The sequence below is a fragment of the Gopherus evgoodei genome, chromosome 15 (genome assembly GCF_007399415.2).
Source record: "Gopherus evgoodei ecotype Sinaloan lineage chromosome 15, rGopEvg1_v1.p, whole genome shotgun sequence".
In the NCBI taxonomy this organism is placed as follows: Eukaryota; Metazoa; Chordata; order Testudines; family Testudinidae; genus Gopherus; species Gopherus evgoodei.
The window spans coordinates 26,586,017-26,611,098 of NC_044336.1; the positions used below are offsets into that span (position 1 = coordinate 26,586,017).

General features: G+C 63.5%; 2 protein-coding genes across 4 annotated transcripts in view; one reads left to right on the forward strand and one right to left on the reverse strand.

The window, feature by feature from the left end:
• KIF19 (kinesin family member 19) overlaps positions 1 to 15,582 on the forward strand; it is a 29,385-nt gene extending 13,803 nt beyond the window's left edge. For 2 of the 3 annotated variants that reach the window (XM_030534692.1, XM_030534693.1), the window contains exons 5-20: positions 514 to 650; positions 1,987 to 2,112; positions 2,657 to 2,851; positions 5,501 to 5,647; positions 5,993 to 6,115; positions 6,695 to 6,851; positions 7,496 to 7,670; positions 7,949 to 8,132; positions 9,003 to 9,273; positions 9,707 to 9,828; positions 10,245 to 10,402; positions 11,208 to 11,313; positions 11,841 to 11,934; positions 12,570 to 12,964; positions 13,299 to 13,443; positions 14,327 to 15,582. In XM_030534692.1, coding sequence (XP_030390552.1) covers positions 514 to 650; positions 1,987 to 2,112; positions 2,657 to 2,851; positions 5,501 to 5,647; positions 5,993 to 6,115; positions 6,695 to 6,851; positions 7,496 to 7,670; positions 7,949 to 8,132; positions 9,003 to 9,273; positions 9,707 to 9,828; positions 10,245 to 10,402; positions 11,208 to 11,313; positions 11,841 to 11,934; positions 12,570 to 12,964; positions 13,299 to 13,443; positions 14,327 to 14,478 — 2,687 coding nt within the window. In that variant the 3' untranslated portion in view covers positions 14,479 to 15,582. The remainder of the gene's footprint in view (positions 1 to 513; positions 651 to 1,986; positions 2,113 to 2,656; positions 2,852 to 5,500; positions 5,648 to 5,992; positions 6,116 to 6,694; positions 6,852 to 7,495; positions 7,671 to 7,948; positions 8,133 to 9,002; positions 9,274 to 9,706; positions 9,829 to 10,244; positions 10,403 to 11,207; positions 11,314 to 11,840; positions 11,935 to 12,569; positions 12,965 to 13,298; positions 13,444 to 14,326) is intronic. The other variant, XM_030534694.1, reaches the window with a different exon arrangement.
• A 1,333-nt stretch (positions 15,583 to 16,915) lies between these two features.
• Positions 16,916 to 22,658, reverse strand: BTBD17 (BTB domain containing 17). The gene is made up of 3 exons (XM_030534695.1): positions 22,548 to 22,658; positions 20,268 to 20,544; positions 16,916 to 18,922 (listed from the first exon to the last, which is right to left on the reverse strand). The coding sequence occupies exons 1-3, from the start codon at positions 22,639 to 22,641 to the stop codon at positions 17,842 to 17,844; spliced, it is 1,452 nt and encodes a 483-aa protein (XP_030390555.1). The 5' UTR covers positions 22,642 to 22,658; the 3' UTR covers positions 16,916 to 17,841.
• Between the last annotated feature and the right edge of the window lie 2,424 nt (positions 22,659 to 25,082).

Sequence of the window (25,082 nt, forward strand, 5' to 3'; positions counted from 1 at the left end):
AGGCAGGGAGCCAAACGGGCCAGTCGCCACCTGCTCCTCTGGCCAGGATGGTGGCGTTTCAGCCTCGCCACCGGGATGGCAGGAGGGCAGGGTGTGGGGGGGACCCAGGGCCTGCAGGCCCCCAGCCCTGGCAGTGCTAAGGAGTTGTCTCAGAGCCACAAAGGGGAGGGTGAAACAGGTGTCCACAGGGGATGCCTGAGAGCGATGGGTGGCTGGGTCCCCTCCCCGCCCAGCACAGACCCACAGGGGATGCCTGCGAGCCATGGATGGCTGGGTCCCCTACCTGCCCAGCACAGACCCATGGGGGATGCCCCGTCCCCTCCTCGCCCAGCACAGACCCACGGGGGATGCCCCGTCCCCTCCTCGCCCAGCACAGACCCATGGGAGATGCCCCGTCCCCTCCTCGCCCAGCACAGACCCACGGGGGATGCCCCGTCCCCTCTCCGCCCAGCACAGACCCACAGGGTCCCCTGCCCCACAGAGAGCCCAGACTGCCTTCCTCTTGCCCCCCAGGCTGTGGGAAGACGTACACCATGCTGGGCACAGACCATGAGCCCGGCATCTACGCACGCACCCTCCATGACCTGTTCAGAGCCATTGAGGAGACCAGTGACGACATGGAGTACGAGGTGTCCATGTCCTACCTCGAGGTAAGGCCCAAGTGTGTAAGGACAGGCAGGTTGTGTGTGTGGTGCTCATACAGGTTGTGTCTGTATATTGTGTTTGTGTATGTATGTGTGGTGCTCATACAGGCTATATTGTGTAGTGTGTGTGGGGACAGACGGGTTGTATGTGTGTAGTGCTCATACACCATATCTGCATAGTGTGTGTGCACGCGTGCGTACAGACAGGCGGCCCCCGAGGTCACCCCACCCTCCCTGCCTGTCTCAGTCGCCCAGCTTTGTGGTCCAGCGAGCATCCGCTCTGTGCCCAGCGGGCAGATAATTGCCATGGTAACGCGCGGGGACTCCGCTGCCAGCTCGCTGCCTGCATGGGCTAGTACAATATTGACACACGCAGCCCGGCTGCCGGGGAGGAACCACCCACAAAGACTCCCTGGGAGCCAGGTAACGGGGCCGGGGTGGCTGAGAGGATAAATATCCGGGAGCGGGGCCTGGGCAGGGACTAGGGGCGCACCCAGCTCCCTCGTGCAGCCGGGACCCGGCCCAGTCCTGCCGCCAGCCTGGTCCAGAGGGGCAGGGCTGAGAGCAATGTGCCAGCTCCTGGAGCCTCATGCCAGGGCTGCTCCGGGGCAGGGTGGGGAGCAGACGCTGGGCCTGAGGGGGCTCACAAGTGCCAAGGAGCAGAGGATGCTCATGTTCCTTCTCTGAGCTATTCACCCCTAGTAGTGTGGGGGGTTGGGAGCCAGACCGAGGCCTGGGGCACTGGAGCCTGTAAGCCATCAGCCAACGATGCCCAGCATGCCTGGTGCAGACGCTGGCGGGCATGGGTGCTCACACGCAGCTCTTGCAAGCTGCTATCAGTGTCCTGGCGAGACTCTGCACAGAGTCAGGGCAGGAGCCCGACGGGTCAATGCCCAGTGGAGGGGGATTGGCCCTTCCCTGCATATTAGCTGCATTTCCCTGCTGCCGCCTGGTGCTTTGCCTGGCCCCCCCCGAAGGAGGAGATGCCCTTGGCTTGGGGGAAGGTGAGGCCCCTCCTTGGCATGTCTCACGCTGGCCCCATTGTGGACACCAGCACGGCAGGGTGTGATCCCAAGAACCAGGCAGCCAGGGCTGATGGGAAGCGAAGGCAGGCTGGCTGGGGAGGGTGCATTGGGCTCCCTCATGATCTGCTGCAGGGGGTGGCCAGCCCGGATGTGAGGTGGAGAGGCTGGCTAGGGAGGCCCCAAGGTGGTGCCCCTGCAGCTGGCGCAGGATGGCTCACCCCTGCCACGGCCAAAGGCATAGAGGGGGTGCTGTTTGGCTGCTGCTCTCCCTCCCCCGTGCCAATCCCCACCCGCTTGCGCCTTCCCACCATGACTAGATCTACAACGAGATGATCCGGGACCTGCTCAACCCGTCGCTGGGCTTCCTGGAGCTGCGGGAGGATGCCAAGGGAGTGATCCAGGTGGCGGGGATCACAGAAGTCTCCACCATCAATGCCAAGGAGGTGAGTGTGGGGCACAGACCCCAGTACGATTTTCAATCCTGCAGCTCCCCTGTCTCCACACACACCCCCAACCACAGCCTTTCCTGGCCCCGAGCGTAGGAGCCTAGAGACTCGCCCCGTGCCTGGGTGCCGGGCCAGCAGAGCTGGGTCTGGAGTAGCCGTGGTTCAGCTGTTGGCCATGGGCGCCCTGCCCGGCAGTCCCGTCCTTCGAGTCCTGTGAGCGTGCTGTCCCGGCGCGGCCCCACAGCCCTCCCCTTGCTTGGCGCGGTGCTGAAGTGACATCCTGTGAAGGCGGGACCCAGAGTCCCTGCTTGGACGCCGGTGGGGCGTGTACTGACCCGGCGCGGTGGGCTGGGGGACAGAGGGGAACGAACGTCCAGGGACACAGGCTGTATGTGCGGCTGGGGTGCCCAGCAACGACGCGAGGCTACCATGGGCTGCAGGGTGCTGGAGGGACTGGGTGGCAGAATGACCGGCCATGTCCCGCTCTACCCCTCTCTCGCCCCGCCCACCGTCTCCCTCTCGTCCGCTTGCTGCCCCACAGGTCATGCAACTGCTGCTGAAGGGGAACAAGCAGCGGATGCAGGAGCCCACGGCCGCCAACCAGACGTCGTCGCGGTCCCATGCTGTGCTGCAGGTCACCGTCCGCCAGAAGAGCCGCATCAGGAACATCATGCAGGAGGTGCGGGTGGGGCGGCTCTTCATGATCGACCTGGCTGGCTCTGAGAGGGCGTCTCAGGTACGGGGAGGGGGTTCCAGGCGGGAACCCAGCAGTGCCAGCAGCCGGTCGGTGCAGGGGGAGCACAGTTCCTTGCACCATGGGTTCGAGGGGCAACAGGAGGGTGGGCATACGGAGATGTGGGGAGGTGCCAGGGGCAGGCTCTCAGATGGGGTGGAGGGTCTCAGCCTGCGTGCTGCAGCACGTTTTGTGCTGGGGACGTGGCAGTTGCGTGATGCATTGAGGGGACGTGGTCTGGGGCTGGGAGCCAGGTTGGTGGGTTCTAATCCCAGTGCCGCTGCAGCCTGGCTGTGCAGCTGCGGTCGAGCCATGTCTCCTGGCTGTGTTTGTGAGCTGGGGCTGAGGACCTGCAGCTTTGCAGATCTCAACGAGGGGGTCACTGAGGCCAGGAGACAGCCTCTGACACAATCAGTTGCTGAAGGGAGGCTTCAGGACTCAAGGAATGGCTCCCCCCCAATTGCCAGAGCCCCCCAAGTCTTCGAGGTGGGGCTGGCCCCTCCATGTCCTGAATGGAGAGAGACGGAATGTACGTAAGGCAGGACAGAGAACCCACCCCACTGCCTGGGACTGGGCCTGCCAAGTTGTCACAGAGTCACCGGGCGATGCTCTGGAACTGCTCCCCACCAAGCCAGTCAGGACTTTGGGGAGCCTCCTCTTCCTTGGAGCAGACTTGTTCAGGGCAAGAAGCTCACACGGCTTTACCTCCTGGGTCTCTCCTTGGAGCATTCAGCATCCTCTGCCCCTCCGTGCGCTTCCCACAGCGAGCCCGCCCCAGCGGGGTCCTGGGGAAGCCAGAGGGTCCTGCACGCCCACGTTGCAGTCAGACGTGACTCTCAGCCAGCCAGTAAAACAGAGGTTTATTTAGATGACAGGAACACAGGCCAAAACAGGTCTTGCCAGTACAGACAACAACACCCCCCTTAGTTAGGTCCATCTGGAGCCCCAGGGAGGCCACCACTCCGCTGGGAGGCCTGAGCCTCCTCGGGGCTCCCCTCCATTTCCCAGCCAGCTTTCAAAAATTCCTCTCCCTCTCTGGCTTCCCCCCGCCACCCCAGCCTTTGTTCAGCTTCCCCGGGCAGAGGTGTCACCTGGCCTCTCACCCCTTCCTGGGTTCTCACGTTACATGCTCAGGTCTCCCCACTCCAGCCAGTCTCCCATCCCCCAGTGCAGATTGTCCTCCCAGGCCAAGATCCCCCACTCAGCATTCACAGACCATGGTAAGAACAGTCCCAGTTCGTCGCACAAATATATCCACCTTGGTCTAGGTCAGACGTGCCCCGTGTGCTGTGCTGTGCTGCTGGGACACAGCTGCCAGTCTCTGCCGCAGGCGAGCCAGGGCTGGACTAGCAGGGGGCAGTGGGTCGGAACTGAGGGGCACTGGCACAGCTGGGCGATGGACCAGGAGTAGGTCAGGCTGATGGGCATGATAATACACACGCTGCCACCCCCTTGGTGTGCCAGCAATGATACCTACTGCCCCAGATACCGCAGCAATTGGCGCTTCCAGTGGGCCGTGGGTCAGACTGTTCATCTGATGAGTGCCGGGGCACCCAGACCTGGATTCACCAGCTTTGGGGCTGGATCAGTCCTGGGGAGTAGGACCCCCATGTGTCACCATCCCACACAATTGTGTGCCGGGTTCATCTGCAGGCTGTGCTCCCCGGGGCTGCGTGGGGGACTGGAGTCCTCGTTCCCGGGTCCGCTCTGCCCACGCGGTCCTGGTGCCAGGCAGAACAATGGACTTTGCCAGCTGGTGCTGCCCGCTTTAGTCAATCTCACAGCGCCCCCTAGTGCCCCAGGCTTGGGATTAGCCCTCCAGCCCAATGCCCTTTTCCACACTCCATTTACTGGGCACAGCATGTATTTCAGGGGGGCTCTGGCGATTTCCCGTAGGGGGCCAGGTCAGATGCCTGGACTCCTGGCTGGTTCATGTTGTAACTTGGCCTGCGGCTTGTGGTCAGGTGAAAGCATCGGGTTAGGAGAGGTTCTGTTACGGACATGCTGCCCGCAAGCAGAGGGCTCGCACCGCACACTGGGGTCTGCTAGAGGTGCTTGTGTGTATTGGTGTGTTGTTGTAGGGTCGTTTGTGGGCACTGGGCTGTGCACACTGATTTGTTGTAGGATTGCTTGTGTGTATTAGTTTGTTATTGTAGGGTCGTTCATGGGCACTGGTTTGTTATTGTAAGGTCGCTTGTTTGCACTGGCTTGTTCTTGCTCAGAGCTGGGCCGTTGCCTTTGATTTTCTCTTCTTTAAAAAGAAAAAGACCATTTAAGCAGGGAGGGGCGGGGGGATGTTTCCAAACAGCCAAATGCCCCTAGTCCCGAGTGCTTTGCCAGTGGAGGAGTGGGCCCTTCACCACGCCATGCTGTGCCATGCCCTGCAGGGGGTGCTGGCAGGGGCCCCGGAGGGAGCTCTTGTGTGGGCAGCACGGTAGGTACAAACCCCACGCCCTGCACAACCCCTGTCGCTCTGCTAGGCGTTGTCGTGTCCAAGCCCACTCTTCCGTGTGCTGCTGTGTGCCTGCGAGCCGGGGTGTAATCCAGGCTCGTGAGTGGCCACGTACAAAACCCCGTGTGCCCCTGCCCCAGGGCTGGCGTTGTGCTGCCCGGCCCAAATCCCTGCCTCACGCCCTCACCCTGTCCCCGCAGACCCAGAACCGCGGGCAGAGGATGAAGGAGGGAGCCCACATCAACCGCTCGCTGCTGGCACTGGGGAACTGCATCAACGCCCTGAGCGACAAGGGGGCCCACAAGTATGTCAACTACCGCGACAGCAAGCTCACCCGCCTCCTGAAGGTACAGCGGGACCAGCGCCCGCCGGACCCTGGGCCAGGGCAGCCCCTTGGAGCGGGCAGCTGGGTGCAGGCAGGGGGAGGGGACCAGAGGCTGGAGCATCCCAGCGTGAGTCACATGGCACCAGCTGTGCACGGCTCAGCTGGCCCACGTCGACCGGGGTGCAGTGTGTGCTGGAGGTCAGGACCACCGATGTGTGGCCAAGGGACCAGCACAGCGTGGGCTCAGAGCACCAGGCTGGGGGTAGGCAGAGGGGCCTGGGCCCAGCTCGTTCCAGTTCAGGGCTGAGGATAGGGCTGCAGCCTCCGGCCCTAGCCAACACCCAGCCCCACAATCCTCTGTTGCCAGGACTCCCTTGGGGGCAACAGCCGCACGGTCATGATCGCGCACATCAGCCCGGCCAGCAGCGCCTTCGAAGAGTCCCGCAGCACCCTCACCTACGCTGACCGTGCCAAGAGCATCAAAACCACGGTACGGCTGGGACCTGGCCCCCACCCAGCGCCCCGCCTGCCCTTCCGCCAACCGGCTCCCTGCCTACCCTTTCCCCACTCAGGGCCCGCCCTCCCTTCTGGCACTTGGCGCCCTGCCTGCCCTTCCCCCACCCTGTGCCCACCCTCCCTTCTGGCACCCCGTCTGCCGTTCCCCTCACCCAGCGTCCCGCCTGCCCTTCTGGCACCCCGCCCATCCTTCCCCCACCCGGCGCTCGCCCTCCCTTCTGGCACTCTGCCCACCCTTCCCTCACCTGGCACCCCACCCTCCATCCCCTCACCCGGCGCCCCATGTTCCCTCCTTTCATTCAGGGTCCCGTCCCAGGGCACCTGGTGCCCTGCCCTCCCTTCCCCCACCCAGCACCGCAGCCTGGGCACTCTGTACCCCAATCCTCCCCCACACCCGGCATCCTGATCCTCCCCCTCGGCTGGGCACACAGCACCCCACCCTCCTGCCTTCTAGAAGACAGCCCTCTTCCCTCTTCCCCAGGAGCAGTCGGGGTGTGGTGCTGGCAGGGGTCACCTCCCCGACACACTGACCCTTCGCCCCCTGTCTCCGCAGGTGAAGCGGAACCTGCTCAACGTCTCGTACCACATTGCCCAGTACACCAGCATCATCTCGGACCTGCGCAGCGAGATCCAGCGCCTCAAATGCAAGATCGACGCGCAGGGGCCACGCCCGGCCCAGGGTGAGCGAGGCGACATCCGCCACATCCAAGGTAAAGCCTACTGGGCCGACCCTTCCTGCTGCCAGGCCTACCACCGCTCGTGGGACACGGGCTACGCCTGCCTCAATTGCACTGCCCTCTCCGTGCCATACCGAGGTGGCACCACTCCCTGTTGCCGCCAGAGCCAGGTGCTGGGCTCCCAGCCACACCCCCTCCTGGCGGAGGCACCTGGGCAGCCGCGCCCTCTCCCCAGTGGAGGCACCTGGGCAGCCGCGCCCTCTCCCTGGCGGAGGGGGATTCTGATGATGCAGGAGGGATCCCTGCATGCCCCTATGCATGCGGTGTCTTGGGTACGGCAGCCCAGGGCCGGCTCCGGGCACCAGCTAAAGAAGCAGGTGTTTGGGGTGGCCAATACCAAGGGGCAGCCTTCCGGCCGCTATTGGGGCGACATGTCCAAGTCTTCAGCTGCAATTTGGCGGTGAGTCCCTCAGTCCCTCTTGGAGCGAAGGACCTGCCGCCGAATTGCCGCCGAAAAGTGGAGCGGCATGATCGCGCTGCTGTGGCTCTTTTTTCTTTTTTTTGCCACTTGGGGCAGCAGAAAACCTGGAGCCGGCCCTGTGGCGGCTGCTCTGTACATGCCATATCCTGCAGGAGGCACCCCCGCAGTGACCAAACCCACCCCTCGTTTGTTACAGCCGAGGTGCAGCTCCACAGCTCCCTCTGCGGCCGGCAGGAGATGGACCAGCTGCGGGAACAGCTGATCAGCGCCTTCCAGGAGCAGATGGACGTGCAGCGCCAGCTGATGGAGCTGGAGAACAGCGACATGGAGATCCAGATCGAGAGCACCCGGCACCTGCTGACCATTGCAGAGTAAGCATGGCCCTGCCCAGCACCCCAGAGAGCTGGGGTGTCACTGGGGCTCCAGGAAACCTTCCCCCCCTCCCTGTATAATATAACTGGCTTGGCAGGCTGGGCATATTGGGGAGATTGCCCTGGCTCAGCTGCCGGCGGGGGCTGGTCAGTATAGCCAGGTAATGCCCAGCCAGGTTTACTGCCCTGTATCAGTGGGTGAGGAGTGCCACGCGTCAGCACTTGGGCATAGCCCGGGGCCCAGGGGCTGATGCTCGTGCTCTCCCCTGCGGCTCCAGCTGGGACCAGGAGAAGAGGCGTCGCACACAGAAGTGCAGGGAGGAGCTGAGGAAGGACAAGAGCGGGAAGGATTTGGATACCGGGGACGAGCAGCCAGATGCGCCGGAGCCGCAGGACGTGATCTCGGCCAGGGAGAACATCGCAGCCCTCATGAGGGAGCAGAAGAAGCTGCGCAAGCAAAAGGTTCCTGGCGTGGGGGTGGGGGTGGGGGCAGGGGCAGGGGAGAGCTCGGGGGGGAGGTGCTGTGGGACTGGGCTTTGGGGCCTGATGGGGGGGAAATTAGTTTGGTGGGTCTCAGCCCAGTGCTGGGTGCCCCCACACACAGTCCGCCCCCGCCCCACCACTCGATTGGCATCAGCTGTTGTGACTGCCAGATTCTGGTCAGAATTGGTCCGGGCTGGGCTAGTCAGGGGCTGCAGGTTGGGACTGAGGGGCACCGGCAAAGCTGTAGCATGGGGGAGACCAGGGCTGGGAAAGTAGGGGGCAGTGGGTCGGGAGTGAGGGGCACTGGCAGAGCTGTGGGCGGGGCATCCAGGGCTGGGCTAGCAGAGGTCATTGGGTCGGGAGTGAGGGGCACCGGCAGAGTTGCTGGGGAGCACCCAGGACTGGGATAACAGGGGAAGTGGGTTGGGATTATGGGGGACTGGCAAAGCTTTGGGGAGAAGCACACGTCTGGGCTAGCAGGGGGCTGCTGTGGGTCGGGATTGAGGGGCACTGGCAGAGGTGCTGGGGAGCCCCGGGCTGGGATACCAGGGGGCTGTGGGGTGGGACCAAGGGGCACCGGCAGAGCTGGAGGATGGGGAGCCCAGAGCTGGGCAAGCAGGGGGCTGCGGGTCGGGATTGAGGGGCACTGGCAGAGGTGCTGGGGAGCCCCGGGCTGCGATACCAGGGGGCTGTGGGGTGGGACCAAGGGGCACCGGCAGAGTTGGGGGTGGGGCGCCCAGGCCTGGGAAAGCTGGGGTCCGTCTGGCCAGGGGTCCAGTCCATTCCATTGTGACCCCTTGGGAAGGGCAGGCCCGTGATGCGGGGCCCTGGGCTGTTCTGCACTCCCAGGTGGAGCTGGAGAAGCAGTTCAAGGAGATCCGCCAGCGGGGGCGGCGGCTGGAGGAGGTCCTGCCACGACGCATCAGCTCGGAGGAGCAGCGCGAGGTGCTGAGCCTGCTCTGCAAGGTGCACGAGCTGGAGCTGGAGAACACGGAGATGCAGTCCAGCGCCCTGCTCAAGGACAACGTCATCCGCCACAAGAGTTATGTGGTCCGGCGCTTCGAGCAGCACCGCAGCCTCTGCGACCGCATCATCCAGCAGCAGAGGCAGATCATCCACGGTGTGGGACCGCGCCCCCTCACCCTGGGCTGGGGGACCCTGGGGGGGTTGGGGGGCTCTGCAGGGCCCTGGCACACCTGCTGCAGCCGGTGCCGTGGGGTCACATTGCAATGCGACGCTATTGTGACGTGCTGAGGCTGTCACGCCAGCATGAGCCCACATCGCAATGGGCTGCTGCTGTGTCATGACGTGGCGAGGCTGTGTTGCCATGCAACGGGGCTATGTCGTGATGATGTCATGTCGCGACGTGATCATGTCATCTCGAGTGCCCCCGTCTCCTCCTGGCCTGGCCCGAGCCCCTTCCCCCCCGGGCTCACTTCTGGCCCAGGGACCTGTGCGTCAGGATTAATGCAGGCTTGGGGGCCCCTGCGTAGGTCTGGGGGGTGTGCCCCTAAGTCTGTGACCCCCCTTCTGTCTACTCCTCTCCCTGGCAGAATATCACCTCTCAGTCCCGCACCACCTGGAAGAGCTGTATGAGATCTATCTGCGGGAGCTGGAGGAGGGCAGCCTGGACCAGGTCGCCAGCCTGGACCGCGTGGCCGCCAAAGCCCTGAAGGTACCTGTGGGGGACACTGCTCCGTCCCTTTCAGCTCACACCCCAGGGATCAGAACATTGCTTCACCCCTTGGAAACAGAGCGGGTCCCTGGGTGCTCTCTGGGCCTCACACGACCAGTTCCAACTCGGGCAAAGTGAGTGCTGCTTCCAGCCCCCAGATGTGCAGCACACACAGTGGGGAGCTGGGGGGGCCTGGGTGTTGGGAGGGGGCAATCAGAGAGCAAGGTAATTTTCCAGGGGAGGGGGTTGGGGGGCTCAATATGGAGGGTTTCCCTCTAGCCCCAAAGGGCCAATCCACAAGTGAGTGAGGGGCAGAGAAGCTGCAGCTGGGGGGCTGTGTCCTGCAGCGCCCCCCAGGGGACCCCTAAACCGCAGGGCAGCTGGGATGGGCGTAATAGCAGCTGATTCCCCCGCAGGACACGACTCTGCCCAAGATCCCCCAGCTCCCGGCTGCAGAGAGCGCCCTGGACTCTGACCAGGAGAGCGTGAGGACGCTGGGCTCGGAGCACCAGCTGCTGCTGCAGCACCACTCTCGCAGGCACGCCCTCCCGCCCCTTGTGCTGGACGCAGAGAGGTAGGGCCTTGCCTGGGGGCAGGAGGGGCTGAGTGCCACACCTCCGGCCCGGAGACAGTCCAGCACTCATGGGTGTCTGTGTTTAGGACCCGGCTCTGGCTGCCCGTTATTCTGGGGGAGGCGTTAGTGAGACAAGTGGCTGGATGCAGAAAGGTGGGCAGAGGGGAGGCTGCCAGACTCAGCTAGGCCCAAAGAGGCCACGTTCAGAGCAAAGGGAACCTTCTCGCTGCCCCTTCAGCCACAGCCCTTCCCTGATGTGTGGGGCTGGGAGGAGAAATGGACACAGAGTCAATGATGTTTTTGTTCATTTACAAAAGTCCTGTTTCCCCGAGCACAGTAGGAACCAACAGCAGCAGGCAGCTTCCTAGCTCAGAACCCCCCACGGCCGCCCCTCCTGCCATTCTGTGCCCAAGTAGCTGTCTCTGCTTTCCATCCGTGTCACACCACTGCTTCTCCTGGCTTCCTGGTGCAACGCCTGGCTGCAACCCACGGCCTAGTCCCGCGTTTGCAGCTAGGGAAATGTCTGTCCATGCGGCTTGGCTCTGTCCTCCACGTGGCAGCTCCAGTTCGCTGCTGCCTTTGCCAGATACACGGGCTTGACTGCTCCTCCTTGAGCCTGCACTGGGGCAGCCGGCAGAGCCATTGGCTTTCCTGAGGTCTGGGCTGGGCTTTGGATCCAAGACTCCACCAACGGGAGCCATTAGCCTCTTAGCACAGCGTCCCGTGCATGTGAATTCAGCACTTCCCCTCACTCTGTGCCGTGTCTCCGCTCTGGGTGTGACAGGGAACTTTCCCTCTCCGGCAGCGACCCGGCCCAGGTGTTCAGGACCAGCCCTCGGGTGCGGCAGATCAAGAGTTCGGCTGTGCTGACCCCGCCCCCGATCCACGTGAACGGCATGGTGACCCAAGAGGTGCGTGGGGCAGTGTGGGAAAGGCCCCAGTGTGGGAGATGCCAGGGGCCCAGGGCACGGACGCGCCTGCGTGAAAGGCAGCGTTGACTAGTAGCTGGAGATCTGCACAGAGCCAGGAGTCCTGGGGTTAGTCCCAGCCCCACCACTGGGCTGCTGTGCCTCGGTTTCTGCCTCGTCAGCCCAGGAGCTCTCTGGGGCAGGAGCTGTTCCTCACTGTCTGTGCAGCGCCAGCCCCCCAGGGCTCTGAGCTCGACGGCGGTTACTGAGTGTGGATGATTCATAATCGAAAACTCCAATGGAAACTGGGCTGGATTCTGCTCACACTGCCTGGCATCAGGCTGAGGTTGCTCTGGGTTTAACCTGGGCAGGGCTGGGCTCTGGGCTTTTTACCGCCTTTCTGCCCTGCACTCACCGGTCCTGTCCCAGCCCGACCGGGCAGGTAGTGAGTGCAGAGCAGCGCCCTTTGCTAGCAGATGCTTCTGCCACAGGCAGTGGCCAGACACGCTCACCTCCCATCTCTCCCCCAGTACCTGCACCGGGGGAGCCTGGCCAGCCTGGAGAGCCACCACAACTCCTCCCCGGACAGCAGCGAGAACTGCTCGGACGTCACCCTGCGCAGAGGTGAGGAGCTCTTGGCGTGGGGTGGGGCCCAGTTGCGCCCTCACCTCCTCCTCTGGGGAAGGGAAGGCACAGACGGTGCCAGGACGGTGGCAAACAGCTCCTGCCGCCCACACCCTAAGAGTCGGGGCTTCTGGGTAACGTAGGGGTGGGGGTCATGTCTTAGGTTCGGTTTGGGGCCATCCCATTCCCAAGGCCCCCGAACTGTGGGGAGATAGGGAGCTGGGCAGGGAGGCTCAGGCCCCCAGTGTGGTACGGAGTACGACATGTAGCATTGCTGGCCCATGCACACCAGCAATGGGCCATCTCCCTCCCCACCCCGCCCCCGCCTGTCTCATGACAGCCACGGAGCCACCGCAGGGTTCAGGGTAGCCGGTGCTCGCCCCTTTCCCCCCCCCCTCCACAAAACGCTGCAGGTCACAGAGCCCTGCGGGGACGGATCTCTTCCCTGATGTGGACTGTCTGCCCTCCGGGCGTTAGGGGCACCGTGGGCACGGTGAAGATGAGGCTGAGGGTACGATGCTTCCAGTTTGCAGATCCGGGTGGGGGGTTCAGGGAGGGGCCCAACCCCCCCAGATCTGGACCACACGACTTGGGGGGACCCCTCGCTCTCTCACGCCGGCGCCCACTCTTTGCAGAGCGCAGGGAGATCCTGAGCAGCACCAAGAGCATTGTGGTGAAGGCTGCCCGGCGCCGCTCCCGGGTGCTGGAGTCCGACCGGCTGCACCTGCTGGAGCCCACGAAGGAGCGGAGCAGCCTGTCGCTGCACTCCCTGAGCGAGAGCGAAGACCCCCTCTCCCCGGAGACCTCCGCCTCCCAGCGCCTGCCCTGCCCCGGCCTGCAGCATGCTGCCAGCGAGGACAACCTGTCCAGCAGCACCGGGGAGACGGCCTCTCGCCTCCGCTCCCGCCACTCCCCCGGACCCTGGCTCCGGGGGCACAAGCAGGGTGTCAAGAAGGGGAAGAGGGAGGAATCGCTGGACGGCAAAAGGCGGAAGCGACGGTCCAGGTCTTTCGAGGTCACCGGCCACGGGGTACGTGCCATCCCCACACCAGCCGATCCCCTAGGAGCTGCTCCCGCAGAGCCCCTCTGGGGCCAGCACCCGTGCTAGCAGAGCGGGGCTGCGGCTGGGGCTGTGCGTTTGGGGGTGAGGCTCCCACTGCAGGAGCCAGGTGCCAGGCAGGCAAGGATGAGCCTGCAGCTTACCCACAATGCACTGCATGCTGGGCTCCCTTTCGCGTGGGTGGGGGGGCTGTAACCCTGGATCCGAAGTTCAGGGTTTGGGATCCAGGGCTCCAGCAAGTCACCGAGCTGCCCCCTCGGCTGAGCTTTGCCCCCGAGCCACTGTGACCGTTTCTCCCCCGCAGCTCCAAGGACCGAAGCCCAACGTAACCCGGTGCGCCCCCCTCGAGAGCAACTCTGAGCACAGGATGCCGGCAGGGGGGCAGCCGGTGCCACACCCCCAAGCGCCTGGCAAAGCCAAAGGGAGGCTCCCGCAGAGCCAGCATGCAGGTGGGTGAGCCTCAGGCTGGCTGGGGCCAGGGTGCCCAGCAACGGCTGCCCATGCTGGCTCTGTGCCAGACAGAGCGCGCCCGGGCCACCACAGTCACTTCTGCCAGGGCATCCCCCTCGGTGCCAGTGGCAGCGTGCTCCAGCCCCTGGGCAGCACAAGGGCATGGGGTCCTGCCTCCATTTCAGGCAGAGCGGGACCCTGGCTTGCTGGAACTGGGCCTGGCGTCCCAGGCGGGGCATGAGTGGCCCCCCCCAGCCCCTCACCCGTCAGCCTCTGGGTCAGAAATGGGAGTGCTCACACATCGGGCACTGCCCAGCCCACAGCAGGGCCAGCCGCTCGCCCCTCTGCCCTCCCAGGGTCCCTCCACCCCACCTCGGGGGGGCAGCCTCTAGCTCCTTCTGCTGGCCACGCTGTGTCCCCTGACGCCGCCCCCAGACTCGGTGCCCACAGGCCAGCGGGCAGCGAAAGCCCCAGTCCTGCCTGTCCAATCCCTTCCCTACGATGAGCTGTGTCATGGGCCAGTTCTCTGCTCCTCCCACAACGAGCTCTGGGGTTCTGGAAAGAGAGAACGAAAGCCAGGGACCATTGGCATAGCAGAGCTGGGGGCAGCACCCGAGCGCCTGGTTACCCAGGGCCCCTTCCCTGCCGTGGGCTAAGTCTCCCCAGCCCAGCCCAGCCCAGCCCTTTACATAAGAGCCGTTTTTTCCCAGCATGCCTTGCTGGCCCTTTATGTTTGGCCACTACCGCCCTGTGGCCACTGTGCCCATCGGGTGCCCTATCCTGTGCTGCAGGCGCAGCCCATGGTGGGGAGCTGCTGTGGGACCCGGATTGGGGCCGGGCTCCACTTTGCAAAACTCTTCTGTTTGTTTCCCTCTCCCCCAGGTCCGGGGGACCCAGCGTCTCTCCCACTCCCCCTCCCTCATCCCGGCAGCTTGAAGAAAGGCCCCCAGCCCAGCCAGCGCTCCCGCCTGAGCTACATCACGCTGAACAGCACCAGCGTTTACGCCAAGGACGGCAGGAGCCGGCGCTATTGACGGGCTGAGAGCAGACAGCCCCGGACTGCGAGGGCAGGGGCTTCGAAAGCCTGGGCCTGGCAGGACTGTCCTGGAGGCTTGGCGTGCCCAGCACTGCCGGGACTAGGGGGGTGAGCAGGGCGCGGGGGGCTCCTCTGGGCAGAGCCTGCGCAGGGCAGGGAGCCTGCAGGAGGAAAGGGATTTACCAACATAGTTCTCATGGACAGTTGATTCTCTTCCCTCCTGTCAGCTGCCCCGCAGCCCTGGTTGCTGGAGTCTGTCCCTTCCGCAGCCGTCCGGACACATTCTCTCTACCCCTCCATCCAGCAGTCTCCGCCCGGGAAGCACTCAGGCCGCCGCGTCCGCCTTGCCGAGGGTTACAGGGAGCTCCCTCTGAAGAGTCGCTCGGCTGATGGCCAGTCGCCTGTTCCCAGCAGGTCGCTCTGTTCACAGCCCCACACCCCAGCTGCCGTGCGGCAGGTGGGGGCAATGGAGCGCTGGGCATCCCGCTGACCCCGTGTGGACGGACGCCAAGCACCCATGCAGCTCAGGCCCCGTGGTTTGCTGCCCTGTGCCTTCCCTCCAGACTGCTGGCCTCGCCCACCCCTCCCACTGGCCTCTGGGCATGGGCTGGGCTCAGGGTGCCACACTCCCTTCGCACGCCAGAGCTTCCTGTGACCGCGGCCACCCACATACACCTGCCTGCTACCCCACCGTGCCGGCTGCACTGTGCCCAGGGCTCTGCCTCCACGGGGTCCCTGCACGGCCCATCAGTGCTGCAGCTCCCTGAGTCTGCAGGGACTGATGCCCTGCCTGCACCGCCGGCCTCGGGTTTCCAGCCCCCCATGTCACTCCCTTGCTCCCCAGGGGCTGCAGATCCCAGTCCCTGGAGGGTCTCGCAGTGCTCAGCAGCACCCCCTGCTGGCAGAATAACAGCAGGACTGGCCTGCTGCAAAGGGATTGGTGGTCTGCTGGAGAGCTGGTGGCCATGAATCTGGCTGGGGGCACCCCCGGCCCTCCCTTACTGAATGCACGGTGCGTGTGCACCGTCAGTGGGGAGTTCAGGGCCCTCCGGCTCTGCTCCCCCGGGGCCAGCTGTGGCTGAGGATTGTCTGCGGGTGTCTTGGGGGGAGGGCTGGGGGTGCCCCCAAAGTGGCCTCCTGCCCTCCCAGCTCCTGGGGTGAGTGGAGGCAGGGAGGGGAGCTCCTGGGTGTGGCCAGCAGGCAGGAGGCGTGTGGACCCTGGGGCTGGCTTGGTTACGCTGTAAATAAATCGTGTTGCCAAACTCCACCTGGCCAGGGCCCAGTCCTGCCCTAGCATGGCCAACAGGACCTGCAGCGCTCAGGACCAGGCCCTTGCAACTAGGATGGCACCGGACTCCAGCCAGGCCTGGGAGCCCTGCAGCAACAGGGTCTGGGGGCAGGGGGGCGCACTGCTGGGCTCAGTCCATGGGCTCGGCTCATTGGCTGTGGGGCTGCTGGGGCCGCCCTGGGGCCTGCGGGTATTTCCCGGGACTCTGAGCCTGGGGTTTTTACCTGGCAACGTTGTTTTTTATTCCTCTTGTTAAGGCTAAATTAAAAGTGATTTGTTGAGATTCTACGGCCCAGTTCAGTTGTGCTTCTGCAGCATTCGGTTGCTTGTTTTCCTTGTCTTTGGAGAGGCTGGTGCGAGTAGCCAACTCGGGCCCGCTCTGAGGGCCAAGGCAGCTGGCAACGAGCCCTGTGCTCTGCTCCAGCCTCTGCCACTTACTGTGTGACTTGGGCAAGTCATTTAATTCCGCTGTGTCTTGGCCGGCCCCTCCCACAGGGCTGGTCAGCGCTCGCTGTGTCTCGGGGCAGGGTTTGCTCGCGGGTCGCTTGGTACCAAGGTTCTGAGTATAAAGGGTTAATAACAAGTGCTACCTGTTAGACCCCAGCTGCCATGGCTAGTGTGTGTTACGGGTGGCTCCAGAAGCCCAGGTGTTACACATGGTTATGAACAGCCTCTTGGCCCCTGACAATTGATTTAAGTGTTAACTGAACCATCTGTTCACCATTTATTACCTCCTGGTAAATGAGCCTTACCACCAGGCGGGCCCCATTCCCGGCTGTGCTGTGCTTGGTGAGTCTGCCCAGCCTTTGCCGTGGTCATGGGGCGTGAGCTGGGCCAGGTTTACCTGGCTGTTTTGGAAGCAATTTAGGCTCAGCGAAGCTGCCACCGTTCAGAGCCCCCAGAATCGTGGGAACCATTCGAACCAGAGAGTGGTGCCGGGCAGGGCGAGGGGCTCTGGCCTGGGCTAGGCAGGTCAGACTGGATCAGAATGGTCCCTTCCGGCTTTGAGGCCCGTGAGCCCCTGGGGCAGAAGGCCAGAGGTCACCCTGCTACCTGTTGTGAGCAGCGTTTCAGGCTGATGTCCCGACAGAGGGAACGTCTGCGATGCTACAAGACAGCCCCCCTGAAAGCAGCACCACCCAGAGGCTCTTTTTCGGCTGTTTATTTGGAAGTTGGTGCAAGTGGCGTTTGTCCGGGAGGCCCCGAGCATCGCCCAGGAGGCAAAGAGAAGCAGCCGGTGTCTGTCTGTCCATCAGGTCCCTGGAAGGATGAGAGGAGAACGCAGCGCTTGCTGGGAACTCCCAGCCTGGCACGTCCCGTGATGCAGTGCGGGGGGCCCTGGGTGCTCAGCCGGGTCAGAAGGTACAGCAGAACCGGGGGAGCTGAGTAGGCGAATCCCTCCTGGGGAACACTCTGAATTCCCTCAGTTACCCCCATCAGGTGCCCTGCGCTAGCACTGTCAGGCTGGGAGCCGGGATGACTGGCCCTGAGGATGCCCAGAGCGCGAGCGATGGGAGCGTTGGGTGGGGACCCAGCTGGTTCCCATGATGGAACCTGCCAGTGCAGACAAGCCCTCCCTGCTCCAAGCCTGGAGTGACAGTGTGTGTCAGACCCTCTTGGGAGCTGGGGGTGGGTGCATGCAGCAGACAACAGAACTAGCTTTAAAAGGGCGGCGGGGGTGGGGGGGCGCGGAGGTTGAATTTTGAAGAGAGACACTCAGGGGCTTGGTTCTCAGTGTCCTCCCAAGGAGGGACACCTCTTCCATTGCCTGTATCCGCAGGCTCTGACCCTCCCAGCACCCCGAGAGCCCAGCCTGGGGGAGACGTGGCGTCGTGGTCATCCCCCGCCCAGCCCACAGGGGCCCTGAAGTCGGAAGGGGTGGAGCTGCCCTTGCAGGTACATCTCTGGAAACAATCTCGCTGCTTTAAGTCACTTCTACCTAGGAACCCCCCAGCTTTGTGAGCTCAGTGGTTCTCTGCGTGGGGCACAGGCCGCCCTCTCCAGGGTCTGGGCGCAGCACGCCAGGCTACGGGGATACCCTGAGCAGCCAGTCCCCAGCACCTTTCTGCCCAGCTACTTCCTGACCTTGATCAGCGAGTGGTAGACGGGCTTGACAACCAGGTGCAGGTGCAGGGAGTTGTCAATCAGGTACTCGGAGGTGCGCTTCTGCAGGTCGGCGTGCGCCAGGAAATCGCCCAGCTCGTCCGTGCTCTGGTGGAAGCTGTAGGCGTGTTTCACGAAGATTCGCCCCTGCTGCCGCACCCCCACCAGGACGGTCTTCTGGAAGCTGACGCCCGCAAAGTCGGAGCTGGTCATAGCCGGGGTAATCACCAGCCGGGGCCGCCCGTCCTCGATCCGGATGGACTGGATGGCTCCAGAGACAGAGTCCGAGTAGACGGGGCGCAGGCTGACGGGCAGCCAGCGCGGGGAGAAGAGGACGTTCCAGGTCACCCGCTTGCTGGCGTCATGGTTGCTGGGGCCCAGCTGGGTTTGGAAGGTGGTGCTGCGGTCGTCGCGGGCCGGGTTGTTGATGACCCACAGGGAGCCCCAGGAGCTGGAGAGGTAGTTCCGGGGCAGGAACATGCTGCAGTTGACGTCGAAGTACTTGGCGAAGTGGATGGGGGAGGCGGAGTGGAACTGGAAGGCCTGGAAGAGCAGGTCCTGGATGGCCCCATAGTGCCGCACCATCACCGTCGACTGCTTCTGCAGGTGAAACAGGTGGCTGGGGGGGATCATGGCATAGCGGATGGAGCGCAGCACCTTCACCACCACGGGGGCTTCGGGCTGCTTGCGGCCCAGCCACTCCTTGACGGCGGCGTACAGCTCCAGCTCGCTCTGCAGCACCAGGTCGGAGCGCTCCAGCAGCAGCACCAGCAGTTCCGCGCTCACTGTGGCCCACTCGGCACCGCCCATGACGGCCGAGAGGTTCCAGGCCAGGAACTGCAGGCAACTCTCCTGCAAGCCTGTGTCCCTGATCTTCACTGCGTAGTGATACCAGCCGACCACGTGGCCCTGGCTGGACTCGCTGGCCAGGTGGCTTTTCATGTACTCAGCCACCCCGCGCTGGAGCATGGAGACGCGGTATTTGCTAGCGAGCCGGTGCAGAGGGATGGCCTGGTGCAGCAGGATGGAGATCTCCCCGCAGTACAGATACCTGGGCGCAAAGAGTGACACAGCACCCCCGGCGTTAGCTCTCCCCACACCTCATGGGGAAGGGCAGCTCTGCCGGTGCCCCTCACTCCCGACCCACAGCCCCTGCTATCCCAGCCCTGGGTTCCCCCTGCCCACAGCTCTGCCGGTGCCCCTCGCTCCCGACCCACAGCCTCCTGGTATCCCAGTCCTGGGTTCCCCCTGCCCACAGCTCTGCTGGTGCCCCTCAATCCCGACCCACTGCCCCCTGGCAGCCCAGCCCTGGACTCCCCTCCGCCAGCTCTGCCAGTGCCCCTCAACCCCGACCCACTGCCAGACAACTAGGGTGACCAGACAGCAAGTGTGAAAAATCGGGACGGGGCTGGGGGTCATAGGTGCCTATATAAGGAAAAGCCCCAAATATCGGGACTGTGCCTATAAAATCAGGACATCTGGTCACCCTAAGCTAAATTGTTGGTGTGGCCTGGGGCAGACTGGGACATCTCTGTACAGCTCCCCTATGAGGATTTGAGCCCAGCTCCCTGATAGTGGGGGCCCTGTAGCCCTGATACCCAGGGCCAGCTCTAGCTTTTTTACTTCCCCATTGGCGGCACTTTGGCGACAGCTTTACCACGCTGCTTCATTCATTGCTGGCAATCCGGCGGCTGGTCCTTCCCTCCGAGAGGGATTGAGGAACCTGCTGCCAAACTGCAGCCAAAGACCCGGACATGCCGCCCAGGGCCGGCTCCAGGCCCCAGCACGCCAAGCGTGTGCTTGGGTTGGCATGCCACGGGGGGCGCTCTTCCGGTTGCAAGGAGGGTGGCAGGCAGCTCTGGTAGACCTCCCACAGGCGTCCCTGCGGAGGTTCCACTGGTCCCGAGGCTCCGGTGGAGCATCCGCAGGCATGCCTGCAGGAGGTCCGCTGGAGCCGCAGGACCAGCGGACCCTCTGCAGCCACGTCTGCGGGACATCCACTGGAGCCGCGGGACCGGCGAGCGGCAGAGCACCCCCCGCGGCGTGCCGCCGTGCTTGGGGCGGCAAAATGGCTAGAGCCGGCCCTGATGCCACCCCTTCCCATTGGCGGCCCCAAGCACCTGCTTCCTTTGCTGGTGCCTGGAGCCGGCCCCACTTAAACCCTCCCTCCCCTCTTCTCTCAGCCCCTCTGCCAGTATTTTCCTGGCTCATTTTGTAGCTGGCATCGGGCCTGTCTGGCTCTCCCTGTGCCCAGCCTCTCTCCAGATGGGGGAGTGGTGCCAGTGGCCTGGTCCCTTGTGTGAGGAGGTTCCCCCCACCCCACCTGCCCAGGGGTGTCAGTGCCCCACTTCCCCACCTGCCCAGGGCAGTCAGAGCCCCCCGCCCCCTCCACACACCTGATGAACTTCTCGAAGAGCACAGCGTTGTCGGCCGGCTCGTGCAGTGTCACCATGGTCTGGTTGTGCAGGAGGCTCTCGAAGGCTTCGCTCTGCAGGGCCAGGAGCAGCTGGTGGGTGTGGAAGACCTTGACCTCGTCGGAGCCGGCGGTGCGCACCCGCAGTGTGGTGTCGCTGGTGTTGCCATCCTGCAGCAGCTCCTGCAGCCGGTGGATCAGCGCCAGCGAGTGGTTAATGGTGGCCCCAGCGGCCTCGCCGCTGAGATCCGCTTTCTGGGCTGTGCGGGGGGACAGACACGCTGAACTGTGGGTATGTGCAGGGTGCTGGAGGGCAGGACACATGGGAGGTGGTCTTGGAAAGCGGGGGCCAGGCCAGCCCATGGCAAGGGCACCTGGGAGCGATGGCTGGTGGGGCCTGGGAATGGCACATGGGGCTGGGGGAGGGGGTTGGGAGGAGGATGGTAATGGGGAGATGAGGAGGGGTTGTGAGCACAATAGAGGAGGTAATGGGGTTGCTGTGGGCAGGCACAGGAAGCCGCAACACAACATGCTGTAACCCTTAGCCTCTCTGCACAGCTTGCAAAGTGTTCACGGGGGGCCCCCGGCCCAGCCCCCCTGCAGTCCTCTACGATGAGTTACAAACGCCCCCAAGTCAGAGCTGGAAGAGACCCAGGGGGTTGTCCAGCCATTCCCCAGCCCCAGAGGACTCAGCCCGCGCCCCCCTGGTGCCCTGAGAGGAACCACAAAGAATCAGCATGACCCGTTCCATTCCTGGGCTTGGCATGGGTCCCAGCTGGCTCTGCTCGCAGGCCCTGGTCTCTCGGGGGCCAGTGGGAGGAGAAACCCGCCCTGGGACATTATCATTGTGCTGCGGGTTCGTTCTCCCCGGATGGCAGAAGATCCCCTTGCTTTGGAACAGCTCCTGGAAGATCAGCGTAACGTGTGCGCAGGAGGGCAGGATCCGAGCCCTGGGCTACTTGACTCTGGGGCTTTGGTGCCGCTCCCTAAGCCACAGCTGAGCCCTCCCCCCGGTAGCCTGCTTGAGCTGCTGGGAGCCCCCTTGCAAGAAGAAATGGCTTAAGCAGCTGGCCTGTTCCCAGAGGACCCCAGTCTCTTGCATTGGCCACGGGCTCATTGACCACCCACTCCGTGGAGCGACTGGGAGCATGACACACACTTCTGCTGCCCCCCAGTGCCAGCTGCCCCTCAGCGCCAACTGCCCAGGATGCCGGGGCAGCCGAGGAGCCCACTCCCCCAGAGGCGATCCCAGCTAGTGGGAGAGGTTCCCCCGGCCCTGGCTACCAGAGTGAGTATTTGCTAACCCCGAGGAGCTGGCTCCCAGCCACCCTGACTGATTCACAGCCCATCATTAACTCAATGAAAACGCTGCCACTTAGCTAACGGGATGAATTAAACCCAGCTGCCAAGTCAAGTTTCCCTTTGCTGCTTTCCAGCAGCTTCCTGCTCCCGCTGCTCAGCCAGGATGGGAGGAGATGCAGGGCTGCGGGGAGGAATCGCTCCTTCAAGGGACAGCGCCCGGAGCGGCTACTTCTGGCAAACTCGCGCTGTTTGTGGATCCGTACCGAAAAGCCAGCGGTGACTGGGTTTGTGACTTTATCCGGAGAGCAGGAAATGCCCCCAACTTGGGCATGGCCTCTGAATGCCAATGGCAGGGCCTGTGGGCTCCCTCTGCCTGGCACCCAGCCCCGTGGTACTGGCCTACGTGGCAGACACAATTGCCTCGATTTCCCTGGAGCCAGAGCTGCTTGCACCCGCGGTGAATTTGGCCCGCTATTATAGCTCTTAAATCCACATTGTCAGCGGTTCTCCTGCGGATTACCCTTCCCTGCACGGATGAGCTCCCCACTAAGCCCAGCTGAGTGGGGATTAGCAACTTGCTTGCAAGTCAGGCCGGAGGGGCGGGGGGCCGTTCCCATCCCACCACAGCTCAGGGCCTGGCCGCTCCGTCCTGGCGCGGATTTGCCGCACCCATGGGCCTGGCTGGGGCGCTAGCACCCAAGGGTGCCGTCAGGGCGCGGGCTTGGCTGAGCGCTGAATGGCCCAAGTTGCAACGCCAAGGTCAAGGTGGATGCCTCAGTCTCTGGCTGTCCTGTGGCCCCAGTCAGCTGCCAGTGGCAGCCCCTTTCCCAGCAGTGCCAGGAACATTGTCTGGATACCCAGGCCCCTTCCCCAGAGCCATCTGCTTTGCCCCACCCTGGCCCCCCGCCCCCATCAGTCCCTGGTCTGCCCCACAGCTCAGCAGCCAGGCACCCTCCCTTACCTGCTTGGACAGGGAGTAGGAGCAGCAGGAAGGTGGCCCAGCTGCAGCCGCCTCGCCGGGGCGCGGCTGGCTTGGCCCCCAGCCGCCCAGCCATGGCTCTGCCAGCGCCCGGCGAAGGGGATCAGCCCTGCTCTGAGCGGGTGATGTGCCGCCCTGACTCTTTATGTAGGACACTGACCCTCCCAGCCCCGCGCCATTGATTGGTGGAAACGGACAACAGCTGTTACCAAGGAAACCACTTCAGATGGTGAATTGATTCCTTTCAGCACGGCGGCTCACGCCACGCAATGCCAACGCGTGTTCCCACTTGATCCCGCTCTCTGCGCTCGACCGCGTGGGCACGGCTGGCACAGGCAGCCTCGCTGGCTTGGAAGGGCACGTGCCTGTCTACACCAGGGTCACGGGGCAGCAGAGTCACTCCAGATTTACACCGGGGTCACGAGGAATCATCCCCCTTGGAGTCAGTAATATCGCTACTGAGTTACGCTGGTGTCAGAGGAATCGGCCCCCACTGGATGGAGTAGCATCGCTCCTGATTTACACTAGGGTCAGAGGGAATCAGCCTCACTAGAGTCAGCGGAGTCGCTCCGGATTTACACCAGGGTCAGGAATTGGCCCCCCATGGCAGCTGAACATTTTCACTGCACCAAGCACACTGGGGTCACACGACGCTCTCCATCCAGGGCCCTGGTAGAAAGGGGCCTGGGCCGTGCAGCCGGGTCTCCTCACTGCATGCCCGGGAGAGGTGTGCCTGATGCCAGCCTGCCCAGGTGATGGGTGTGACCAACTAGGAATGTTCTTAATGTTTGCTCTGAATACTGTGTTGGTGCCTCAGTGTCCCCTGTGCAGTTCTTAAGTATCTAGGTGGTGGAATAAGGGTGTGTGGTTGCTACAGAGCAAAGGGCCAGTGCACCTAAATGCCTGGCACTCTGTCTCCTAGCAACTGATGGCCTGGGCCCCTCCCCTGCAAAGGTGCCAGCTGAAGGTGTTGGAGACAAAGAGATCAGGTGATCTCCTGGCCCGGGAAAGGAGCTGAGCAGAGAGGAGGGGCTGGAGGGGGTTGTTAGTCTGGAGCTGGCTGGAGACGAGTGAAGTGCAGACGTGGGGGTCTGGCTCACTGCCCCCCAGAATGGACCCAGCCGAGGGGTCCGGTTCACGGTACCTACAAGCTCTGTTTTAGACCATGATCCTGCCATCGAATAAACCTCTGTTTTACTGGCTGGCTGTGAGTCACATCTGACTGCGAAGTGGGGGTGCAGGACCCAGTGGCTTCCCCAGGACCCCACCTGGGTGGACTCGCTGTGGGAAGCGCACGGAGGGGCAGAGGATGCTGAATGCTCCAAGGAGAGACCCAGGAGGTGAAGCTGTGTGAGCTTCTTGCCCTGAACAAGTCTGCTCCAAGGGAGAGGAGGTTCCCCAAAGTCCTGACTGGCTTGGTGGGGAGCAGTTCCAGAGCATCGCCCGGGGACTCCGTGACAATGGGCACTAGCTGCTGACACATGTGAGCGTGTCCTGCTGCAGCCGGAGCGGCTGGCAAAGCGCAGCTGGTCGATCGCTTGGGCCTGGGCTGCCAGGACATCGATGACGTGTCCTTGCTTCCCCCCATTGGACAGCAGAGCTCGGCACTGGAGGCTGGCACTGGCAACCGTGATGGCACTGCTTTCTCCCCGGCATCGGGGGCGCTTTGGTGGCTAATCTGAAAGTCCAGGTCTCCAGATGTCTACAGAGCTCAGACAACGGCCAGCCCCACTCCAGTGCCCAGGAGACCCCACACCACTCAGCCCCCTCCACGCCCTCAGCCCCCTTTGCTCCCTCCACCCCTCACGGCTAACTGTCCCCATCTGCTCCGCTCTGGGAGACCCACTGGCCAGGCGCCTGGGTCTCCCTGTCTCCCCCAGCCCAGGCACTGTAATCCTCTCCTCACCATCTGGAACAATGGGGCAGGCACCTTATCTGCAAAGCACTTAGTGTGCTGTGAGGGCCAGGTAACGAACGGTATCACTTTACCTGGTGGGGCTGCTAGCTGAGCAGGGAGAGGGGTTTGGGGGTCACCTGGCCCCTTCCCACCCTAAGTATTTCTGTGTATTATAGGAGCAAACTGAGCCCGAGGCACCGTTGTGCTGGACGCTGCCCCAAAGAGCTCTCAGCCTGAACCAAGATGGGAGGTGGAGAGTCATCGATTCCAGGGCCAGACGGGACCGTTGTGGTCATCTCATCTGACCCCCCTGCAGAGCACAGGCCAGAGACCTGCCCCACACAATCCCTAGGGCAGAGCTTGTAGCAAACATCCCAGCTTCATTGCAAAATTGCCGGGATGGCGAATCCACCAGGCCCCTTGGGGAATTGTTCCCGTGGTTAGTTACCCTCAGTGTTAAAAATGTTCCACCTTATTCCCAGGCTGACTGTGTCCAGCTTCAGCGTCCAGCTGGCGGATGGTGTGAGACTTTCCTCTGCTGCACTGAAGAGCCTGTTATCAAAGTTCCCCAGGTCGGTGCTTCCAGACTGGGATCCAGTCCCCCCAGAACCGTCTCTGAG

What these genes read in the sequence shown, in the direction of transcription:
- BTBD17 (XM_030534695.1), bottom strand. Translation starts at nt 22,641, where the DNA reads ATGGCTGGGCGGCTGGGGGCCAAGCCAGCCGCGCCCCGGCGAGGCGGC. An exon ending in CCTACTCCCTGTCCAAGCAG is followed by an intron (nt 20,545 to 22,547) that starts GTAAGGGAGGGT and finishes CCCCCCGCACAG; the next exon opens with CCCAGAAAGCGGATCTCAGC. An exon ending in CTCTTCGAGAAGTTCATCAG is followed by an intron (nt 18,923 to 20,267) that starts GTGTGTGGAGGG and finishes CTTTGCGCCCAG; the next exon opens with GTATCTGTACTGCGGGGAGA.